The sequence below is a fragment of the Notechis scutatus genome, chromosome Z (genome assembly GCF_049901735.1).
Source record: "Notechis scutatus isolate UNSWTSFEM ecotype Mainland chromosome Z, rNotScu1.2, whole genome shotgun sequence".
Lineage (NCBI taxonomy): Eukaryota > Metazoa > Chordata > Lepidosauria > Squamata > Elapidae > Notechis > Notechis scutatus.
Genome location: NC_142025.1, coordinates 84,594,809 through 84,606,139, shown reverse-complemented (window position 1 = coordinate 84,606,139; position 11,331 = coordinate 84,594,809). Strand labels below are relative to the sequence as shown.

The following is an 11,331-nucleotide window of genomic DNA, read 5'->3' as shown; positions in this document are numbered from 1 at the left end:
ATCTAGAAAATATTTCCTCTTTAGGCTTTTTCCCTCTTTCTTAAAAAAATGCATTTGAAAGGCAAGTATGATATTCTCATGCATATTTTAGGTTGATTCAGCATGTGCCTACTAAAGATGGAAATAAGATCCAGAAGTCCTGCCACTAATTCATTGTTTGTTCTTTGCTTTCTGCACACTTTCTTTCTTTTTCCTCTCTGTAGACAACAACTCTGATAGGGCTTCTAAAGACTGCACGACTCTTACGCTTAGTGAGAGTAGCCCGCAAGTTGGACCGCTATTCAGAATATGGGGCTGCTGTACTCTTTCTGCTCATGTGTACATTTGCTCTCATTGCCCACTGGTTAGCCTGCATTTGGTATGCCATTGGCAATGTGGAACGGCCATATATGAAGCATAAGATTGGATGGCTGGACAACCTCAGTGACCAGATTGGCAAACCCTACAATAACAGTGACCTCTCGTCTGGCCCTTCCATCAAAGATAAATATGTGACTGCCCTCTACTTCACATTCAGTAGCCTTACCAGTGTGGGCTTTGGCAATGTCTCACCCAATACCAACTCTGAGAAGATTTTTTCCATCTGTGTCATGCTAATTGGCTGTAAGTATTTCTGAACCTTCCCTGTAAATTTAATTGCATCTCCCTCTCAGCAATAGCAACGTTTCATTTTTCTTTAAACATTTCTGAGATTTCCTGGCATGAATCCAAAGTCTGCTCTTCCTTTGAGGTACAGTGTTGGTGATATCCACTGGGGCAGATAGCTGAATCACCATAAATAGCGTGAAGGAATCAACGTAAGAGGAACCAGCTACATCTAGGCTGTTATCAGTTCTCAACTACTTCAAAGGAAGGTGGGAAAGAATCCACACAGTAGCATATAATGATTTTGAGCACATAAGTTAGAATCCATATTTATTCACGCTCTCTGCATCAAGCATGTGGATTTTCCCAAATACAGATTTTTTTTCAATACATTCTAAACCTCAGGTCACTGCCTATTGCATATGCTGCTACACTTAACAGAAGTAGCACAAAATATCTCAGTTCCACTCATAGTAACATTCTTTTTCTTCTCAGGCAATGTTGAACACTTGAATTTTTGTTTTGTTTTTTATGATGATGATGCAATTATTTTTGTTGTTAAAACTTTTTAGCAAGATCAGGTCAATGTTTACCTGAGAATTCCTCCTTGACTTTGGCCTGGAAACTTTCCCCTTGGAATTTACTGTGGGAGTAAACTCCCTGTAGTGGACATTCTCTGTGTAGGAATGTGGGTGGGTGGGTGGGTGTGTTTTCCTCTGTGTCTAACGGATAACAATTGTGCAGTCTCCTGCACATATTGTCATATCTTTTCCACATAATACATCACAGCTATCTTTGGAAGCTAGTAGTTCAGGCATTTCTTATACTCAAGTGTCAAAATAACAAAATATTTATTATGCCTCCTTTCTGAATGCTTCATTATTATATCGTTGAAGGATGGCTCAGTCTATCATATCACTGATGGGTGTGTCCTTCCCTTCATGTCTAGTAGTTGTATCTCCTGCCTAATCTAGACTAAAAGGGGTTCTGCTGGTAAACTGGCATTGAGCAAATATGTAACTGTCAACCATTCAAACTTGGAAACCAAAGATACCTAAGCTAATAATACTTTTATTATAAAGTTTAATACAAAATCTTGCTGTTCTGAATGTACTTTCTCCCTCCCTTTATTTTCATGAGAACTTGGAAGATATATGTCTGATATGCTCTTTTAAATTTCATTTCTGCCCTGGACTCGGATTTAATTTATCTGACCTTTGTCTTGGTTGTGGCTCTTCTTCTTGTTTCTCAAGGTTTCTTCTGCTCATTACATTAATGGCCCTGAGATTCAAGAAATGAAGTGTAAATACTCCATCAGTCATGCTGTGGGCTAGAAAAACCATAAGGAACATTGACCAAAATGACATACAGTCCTCAGATTTCAGTCTCAAATCTCAGTCTCAGATCTGGGTTATTCTACTTGGTTCTGCTAGGGATCTAACTCTCTTTTCAACTTTTGAGGACATTTGCCATTAACTGGAACATTGCTAAGACCCTTGGCTTCATAGTTAAAGATCAGTTTTCAACAATTAGCAGTCTTAGCATGCAGTTCTACACAGACTCAATTTTATATGGCTGCTTAGTACAAATAACTAAAGGATTTTGACTTTGGTCTTCAGATTCACCCTCTTGGGTTTTCTTGCAAGAACCAATATCTCTCCCCTTCAATACCAGTTGTCATACCCCCAGGATTTTAATTATTGTAGTTCAAACCTTACAGCTAGCATCTCAGATCTTCCACTTTGGGACGGAGCATGTATTGAACGCCCAATTTCCAACACAAAAAACTTTAGCCAATCCAGGTAATTAACTAAACTTCTATCTCAAGTACCCAAAGGACAAGGGAATATACCTACCTGGAAAAAGATAGTACTCTCATATTGCCATCTGAAGAAATATTAAAAAGATGGCTTATTCCTTTAGCTCATAAGTCAAACACTGAAACCAACATAACACTTCCCCTGTTATTTTATTAACCAAAAGAGAACATCCTTTTCTGATTATTAGTGATTTTATTTGATCTTGAGACATGTATGGTGGCACTAGTATATATCTTTTATTCCTTCAGGAAAAACAATCCTTGGCAATGCTGATGAATGCACCTTTTTCATACTTCCATCAAGCTGCAGTATATATCTGCAAATACTTGTAATTCATGATGAGCAGGATACCTTATCAGTTCCAATTATACCTTCTTGGTTTTCTTTAGCTCTGTGGATATTTATTACATACATTGGCACCTATAGTGTCTTTCCACTACTGTAAGGCATAGTAAATAACCTGGATGTTCACATATCTGAACCAGCAAGATCCAGCTTCTCAATTTTATCCTTTCTTCAAATATGGGTAACTTGTGAGAAAAGTCATAATCTCATTTTAGGATGCTTAACTTTATAGAGGCAAGATATGATTTCCACAAGGGAAGACTTTTCTACCATATGATAGGCAAAGGGACTATAAAACTGGCTTCTCGAAATATTTTAGGACATATGTTATCAGCTACGGGTTATGCCCTTTGCCATATTGAAAACAAAATCTCTGCTCTTAGATGTATCCAGACATTATTATCTAACATTAATCATTCCTGTTCTCAGATCACTATTTTAGATGCAGTGGTGTCCTTTCTATGGTATAGCAAAATACTTAAATCTACTGTAGGATAGGGCAGCCATTTTCTTCTATAATAATAAGTGACATCTTGCTAAAAACTGGCCTCACAAAGCAACTGCACTGTCCAGCATTCAGCAACAAAAAAATCCTACCAGTCCTCCAAAATCATGAATTCATCCAATTATCATTCATCCATGAAAACATAAAGGTTTCAAGAGAGAAATCTAAAAGCAAATCAAGTCAGATGTTTAGGAAAGAGTCTATACTCTAGAGGTTACAGGTTTTTAAAGTGGGATTTCTATGAGGCCATCATAGGATAGTATTGTTTCAGTTATCTTTATGAGTTCATGATGCTCTTTAAATTCCAGAATTTCTAACCCCCTCCCCTCCTCCCATTCTTTCTCTCTTACACCCATGCCCATGCCCACACAAACAAACAAACAAAGTCATCTGGCCCTGATCAGGTCTGGTTTCTTCTAGAAGCCTGAGCAGCCCTGCTAGGTCCAGCTGGCTCTCAGTGTAACCCAATACTTCTACTCCTCTTTGTTTTAATTTTCCCCTCCACAAATGTGGGTGATCATGAAAGTTTGATGAGGAAGCTTGTGGACTAGAATAGTGACTTCTAGGGCAGGATGAAAACCATGAGATTACTTCTGCTTTTTATAATGCCTTATCCTCTTCCTCATTTGAGCAAAACTATGACTGTCTATGGAGATTCTCAGTCATCCAGGTCAGGTTGTCCCAAAAGTGCTTTTTCAGGAGGCAACTGGTCGTTCTTGTTTACTCTTTGAAGATGTTTCACTTTTCATCCAAGAAGCTTCTTCAGTTCTGACTATATGGTAGGGAATGGAAAGATTTATATTCCTTGCAGACACATGGTCATTTGCATTAGAGAGTTGTTGAGGTCACTTGGAGAGTCATTGAGGCCCAACAGCTGGTGCCTGTCTTCAATAGGGAAGGGACTCTGGGCAGAAAACATCTTGCAGCCAAAAAGGCTCCTCACCTATTTATACTGCTCAGGTGACCCTGAAGACACAGACAAACCTTTAAGTGGCCTCAATGACTCTCTAAAAAGAATGCAAATGACCAGCTGTCAGCAAGAAGTATAATATATTCCATTCCCCACCATCCAGTCAGAGCTGAAGAAAGCTTCTTGAATGAGAAGTGAAACATTTTCAAAGAAAAAACAAGAAAGTCCAGTTGCCTTCTGAGAAAGCACCTTTGGGACTAGTCATGACAGCTCTATATAAACAATTTGAACTATTCATAATGTTCAAAATGACCAAATATTTGAGGACTTTCTTCATTATCAAGATAGTAAGGTTGCCATGGAGAATTTTAAATTTCAGCCAAACTCAGAGAGCACCAAGGTCCCCAGAATTTCAATTGTCATGTAGAATCTCCAATAAATAACTTAATTTCTCCATCTTACTTGGCTTGTCTGAGAATGACACTAAAAACTGGGAAATTATGAGTGAGTTCTGCCTTAGCCATGAAAGCCATCTGGGTGACCTTGGGCCAGTCACTCTCAACCGAACTCATCTTATTTCCCATAACTGGGAAAAATAGGAGGAGGAATGTGTGTTGGATATGTTCAGTGCCTTGAGTTCAAGCAGGATACAAAATAAACAAACAAATAAACATTTCCAGCAACTGCCTTGCAGATCTTTTCAGTCATCCTCAATGTTCTTGCTATGAATATTAGACTCAGGAAATCCATCCTAAAACACATTTTATTTACTAAACAATTATTAAACAAACAAACATTTTCATAGATGGCACAGGATTGATCATTTCACGTCCAGTGTCCAATATCCTCAAATATATTTTGAGGTGGGGTAGTCTGTACAAGATACATTTGTTTTTAGACTGGAATCTCTTTGATCTCTTTTCACTGATTCTTCTACTAATGAAAGCCATTTAAGAGAGTACATTGCTAATCCTATCCTTATTGTGCTACTGAAGAATAAAAACATGAATAGCACCACTTTTCTCAGCCAAAATGATGTACTATAGGTTGACTTTTCACCTCTCCTCAAGGATAATCTATTCTTGATTTATTTTTATTTTTTTAAGTTTATTTGGCAATTTCAGCAATGCCAGCAATATCAGAGTTGAAAATATGTTAACACTCATCAGCATAGTGGAATACAAAATCAGCATTTGTTGGTTTCTTCATCAATTTCAAAGCCTCTTATTATCCACATTGAACCCCTGGCTGCTTTGAACTCTTTGCTACTTGCCAAAGCAAATACATTTTACAAACAATGTCCAATATCCTTTTATGAGCAAGAATATTTCTCAACAAAAAAAAATATTGTCTCTTTCTATTGCTGTCAGTAGATGCGGTTCCCAAAATTTTGGAGAACATATGGTCCCAGAAATTTTTGTACTATTTTGTAGGAGGAAAGATTTTCTAATATATGAACATGAGATCTGTCATAGACAGAAATCATATAAATGAAACAGTAAATGTATTTCAACCACGTATTTTGATTCAGTTTGATAAGTGAAATCTTGCTGGAATTCTTCCTGCTTTGACCCAGGCTATTTTTTTCTCAGTGATTTAAAGCATCTTCTAGACACATCCAAGTGTTTTTGTGCTGATATAAGAGTAACAAAGAGGGACTTTATATCACCTCAATGATAGCTGGAAGACACTGAAAGAGTCTATATGTCATGAGGGAGGAAATAGTATGAAGTATACAATTCCCATACATATTAAATCATATTTCATATCAAATCCATTTGAAATCGTTCAATCTGTCTCTCATGCACATATCCACAAAGGTATACAAACTAACACATACTGTAACTACCTACAAATGTAACACACAAACACACACAAACACACAGACACAGAGACACAGGGAGGGAGGAGAGACAGAGACAGAGAGACAGAGAAAGATTTCATTTGTTCCTACTGCAATACAGAAGTACAGTGGGACTGCTATACAAATAGACCTTTGTCAATATATTAAAACTGTCAGTAAAACTGTGTTTCTAGCTGTCGTGCCTTTATGCGGGCTGCTGTGTGCATACTTAGTATTTAATTCTCTATTTCTTTTAATGCCTGCTTTAAGAAAATGCCTGTACCTTGCTTTTTATCTTCACAGAAGAATCATATCCTAACCGAACAGTCAGATAATTTTGTTCTTTTAAGAGCTTCTTAAATTGCTTATGTGTCTGCATTGGCATGTCCTGCTACATATTTTACAAAACTTAGGATGAACCCCATAGCTTGCACAAAACATTGAGGAAATTAGGGGAGCCTTCAGGCAATTATTATAATGATAAAGCTGTGTTTACGTAGTATGCAGCTATGATAAAAGAATCAATTAAAAGGGGAGTTCTGCTCCCTCCAACTACCTAGCAGGTCAAACAGACCAGTGGTTCCCAAAGTGGGTGGTACCACCCCCTGGGGGGCGGTGGGATGCCTTAGGGGGGCACTGAGAGGCAAGAGGCCTGGCAGGGGGTGCAAAGAGGTGGCAGGGGGGCACTGGAGGTGAGCGGCAGGGCACAATTCAGGGGTGAGAAAAAATCCTGCCACTGCCGCGTTCAAGGCAAGGCCCCGCAGGATCATCCCATTGACTTGCACGCTCTGGTGCAAGGAGCTCCGCCCCGAACACAGCGTTGGGAAAGGAGAGCAAAGCCAGAGTGGCTTTGCTCCCCTTTTCAAACATCCCACCACTGCGGGCATCGCCCAGAATGCAGCGTTGGGAAAGGAGAGCAAAGCCACTCCTTTTCAAACATCCCACCGCTGCCGCGTTCCAACCCATTGAGCCCCTTGCACAGGAGGCACCTGCCCAAACAAGTCCGAACGGAGTGGTGCATGAAGTCAATGGGGTGAGCCTGAGAGAGGGAAAGAAAGAGGAAAGAGAGAGAGAGAGAGAGAAAGAGAGAAGGAAGAAGAGAAAGAGAAAAGGGAAAGAAAGAAAAAGGGGCAAAGAAAAATGGGGGGATGGAAGGAAGGGACAAAGAAAAAGAAATAAAGGAAAAGGGACAAAGAAAGAGGGGGGATGGAAGGAAGGGACAGAAAGAAAAAGAAATAAAGAAGAAGGGAGGGAGGGAGGGAGGGAGAAGAAAGATAATGAGATATCTCTTCTAGTCCAATCACCTGCTCCAGCAGGATTAGAAGGGAGTGTGTGTGTATGTGTGTGTGTGTGTTTTCCTTGTAATTTACCAATACATTTTGGTTTTGCCTTCTTCAGAATTGGCACTGTAATACATTGGGGAAAAGTAATGTTTTAGGGTGGAGATCTGGTCCAATGGATCCTGTTTAAAGCCTCAACAAAATGTGAGAGCTTCCTGATAGTCTTGGCCATGTTTCGTCCACAAAACCTTTAATTAATAGAAGCCAAAGATGTTTCAATGTACTGGCAAAGATGCTGGCAAAGATATTTCAATGTGGAAAAGGGCCTCTAAACTAGGCCTCATTTCAATCTGATGCATCGGGTCTCTCTCTTTCTCTCTCTCCCTCCCCCTCCATGCCCCCCTTTCTTTCTCCCTTTTCTTTCTTTCCCTTTTCTCTTTCTTTTCTTTCTTCTCTCTTTCTCTCTTTTCTCTCTCTCTCTCTTTCCCTCTCCCAGGCTCACCCCATTGATTTGGTGAACCGCTCTGCTCGGACTTGCTTGGGCAGGTCCCTTCAGTGCAGTGGGTTCAATGGGGTGGACCTGCAGGGCCGGCACTTAGAACGCGGCAGTGCCGGCATGTTTGAAAAGTAGAGCAAAGCCAGAGGTCGGTAATTTTTGCTGCAAAGAATCACAAAAGCTTCTGGGTTGTGCACAAGATGGGACACACATGTCAATGCAATTCAGCAACATAAAATAAAGAAATACAAATAAAATAAATCAACAAGAATCGGCAAAGCATCTCTGATTAGATTTTATTCACTACTAGAATCTAATCAGAGATGCTTTGCTGATTCTAGTCCAATGACCTGCTCCAGCAGGGTTGGAAGGGAGTATGTGAATATGTGTGTGCATGGCTGTCAAAACTCCAAAAACAGGTCAAGTAGTTCTGGGGAGGCCAGTCATAAATTAGAACACTTGCTAAGCAACCGGCCATTAAGTGAGGACCACTTGTATTTGGTTTGCCAGTCACCAAACCACGCTCACCCAGTCACGTGACCAGCAAGCCACGCTACCAGTCACGTGACCAGCAAGCCACGCCCACCCAATCACATTACCAGCAAACCACACCCTCAAATTAGGCCACGCCCACAGAAATTTGAATCCCGCTCCCGGGTGGGGGGCATTGAGGATGAGTTTGTAGCACTAAGGGGGCGGTGGACTGAAAAAGTTTGGGAACCACTGTGCTAGACAAAGAAATATTACATTCAGTAAAGTAATTCCTTTACTTGGATTTTAATTTTCATGGTGTAATCACACCATAAAAGGCCATGCAGCAACTGTTCAACCTGCAATAGCATTGAATGAGTGCTACTTACATGTGTGCTCCAGCCATACCAACTTCTCCTGCAGTTACACGGTCGCCATTTGCAACCTTCTTTACTGGCTTCTGACAACCAAAGATATTGAGGAAGCTGGCAAGAAATTGCAAATTGTGATAATGTAGTCATTTAATGATCCATAATGATTCGCTTAACAACAGGAAGTAGAAGTATCAGAATTCCTGTCATTAAACAGTGCAGGTACATGGCATCATGCTTTTAGACCGCATCACTTAATGATGGCAATTTCATAGCCATCATTAACAGAAGATTACCTGTAGTTAATTCTCCATCTAGAACAGGGGTGTCAAATTCAAGGCCTGCAGGCTGGATCAGGCTTGTGGGGTGCTTAAATCTGGCCCATGGGGCTGGCCTGGAAACATCAAGAGACTGGCCCACAGTGCCTCTGGTGGCTAAATCAGGTGGCGTGCAGCCCTGCACCTCGTTTTCACCCTCCATCGCCTCCTGCAGTACTCTGCTGGCCAAAACCAGGCCAAGAAATGGGCTGAAAATGGGCCAAAAATGGGCCAAAATGGCCAAAAACCAGGCCAGAAAATGGGCCTCACCAGTAGAGTGCTTCAGGAGGCCATGGAGGATGAAAATGAGGTGCAGGGGGACCGCCACCTGATTTAGCCACCTGGACCCTCCATGCCCCGTTTTGGCTGGCAGGGAGCTGCAGGAGGCATCCATCCCACCCACCCCACAGTTTCCCCCCCCGGCCCACAGACAAGAACTACAATGCTGATCCAGCCCTCAAAGAAATCCAGTTTGACACCCCTGATCTAGAATAAACTACCCAAAGTCATCTTACAGAGAGATGGATGGCAGAGAAGATAAACAAACAAAATAAATAAATAAATAGTAAGATAAATTGCCCACTCAGTTTCAGAAAGGAAATTTGTGTCCAGCTGAAGTCAACTCAACTATAGAGAGGGCTTCTGCATTATTTTATTCTAGAATAATGTGGTAGAAGGACAAACAACACTTACACAACTTTTATGACATCTTAATAATAAAATTTTGCCTGGTACCTGGACTGTGTGACTCATTCAATGGGTGTTTGTGAAATAATTGATAGGTGCTTTTCAAAAGCATTGTGCAACTAGGCACAGTCTTTCTATCCTGCACCTCTCAATATTGACAATTGTCCTCTTGTTTCAGCTCTCATGTATGCTAGCATTTTTGGCAATGTTTCTGCCATCATCCAGCGCTTGTACTCTGGCACAGCTCGCTACCACACCCAGATGCTAAGAGTCAAGGAGTTCATCCGTTTCCACCAAATCCCCAATCCTCTACGCCAACGCCTTGAAGAATATTTTCAACATGCCTGGTCTTACACCAATGGAATTGACATGAATGCGGTGAGTCAGAAAAAATTGAATTTTCGATCCTTGGAGTACATGCATGTTGGCAAAACATAATTTTGGAAACAACCTTGACTATTTACATGTTCCATTCCAGATGAAGATCCTAACATTTGAGAAAACAATTACTGTAAGTTTCAGTATACTGTTGGGACCAATGTAAACATAAATGTCATAAACCATTTCACAAGATACAACCATTAATAATATTCTTATGATTTAGATGAAATGCTTATGCTTATTAATGAAATCTGGTTGCGTTCAGAGAAAATTCAGATTTAAAAGGAAATATATTACCACTATGATGCATTTTACATGGGGCTGTCCTTGAAGGATATCCAGAAGTTTCAGCTGGAACAGAATGCAGGAGTGTGGACAGCTGCGTGTGTCCTTAAAGGAGCACATTCTAAGCTTGTTTTACAAGCTACATTGCTTCCAGGTGCAATCAAGGTGTCGACTTTGATATTTTAAAGCTCTATGGTATGGGGCTTGGTTGATTTTAGGGACCAACTCTTCCCATTATAACTGCTTGTCCCATCAGGTCCATCAGAAAAGGATATGTTGCAGGTCCCATCTGCCAAAGAATTATATCTGGCAAATGCCCATGAAATAGGCTTTTTCTGTCATGGCATCCACCCTGTGGCAAATTAGCCATGTCTGCTGACCTTACAGAAGTCCCTCAAAAACTAGTTATGCCATCCTGACGTTAGAAATTACTATTAATTTGAATTAGACAAAATCCAGATATAAAAGGAACTAGAATCAAAAAAGAGGAATATAACATTCAAGCTTTTGCAGATGATCTGGTATTCTTCATAGAAGACCCATTGGAGACAGGAAATATTTTAACACGAGAATTAGAAAAATATGGAGAAGTATCAGGTCTCAAAATTAATAGAGAAAAGACTAAACTGTTCACTAAAAATTTAACAGAAGAACAGAAAAGAAAATTAAACACGGTAATGGCACTCCAAATTACAAAGAAAGTCAAATACTTAGGAATATGGCTAACTGTGAGATGTTCATTGATAAAAGAAAATAACTATATGAAATTACTGCAACAAATAAAGATTTGGGATTATGGGGGAAATTACAATTATCTTTATTAGGAAGAATTGCTATGATTAAAATGAATATTTTACCCAAATTACTTTACTTATTCCAAACAATCCCCATAAAATTAGATTTTTTTTTTACAAAACTGAAGAAAATTACATTAAAATTTATATGGTTAGGAAAGAAAACTCGAATAAGATTAATAGCATTACAGGATAGTAGAAATAGAGGTGGCTTTAACTCCCAGAATGGGGTCAAGGAATG

The 11,331-nt window shown here is 39.9% G+C and overlaps 1 protein-coding gene across 3 annotated transcripts in view; it reads left to right on the top strand.

The window, feature by feature from the left end:
• The window catches only part of KCNH6 (potassium voltage-gated channel subfamily H member 6), a 116,180-nt gene that overhangs the window by 86,316 nt on the left and 18,533 nt on the right, over positions 1 to 11,331 (top strand). For all 3 annotated transcript variants that reach the window (XM_026679843.2, XM_087945779.1, XM_087945780.1), the window contains 2 exons: positions 204 to 603; positions 9,809 to 10,008. In XM_026679843.2, coding sequence (XP_026535628.1) covers positions 204 to 603; positions 9,809 to 10,008 — 600 coding nt within the window. The remainder of the gene's footprint in view (positions 1 to 203; positions 604 to 9,808; positions 10,009 to 11,331) is intronic.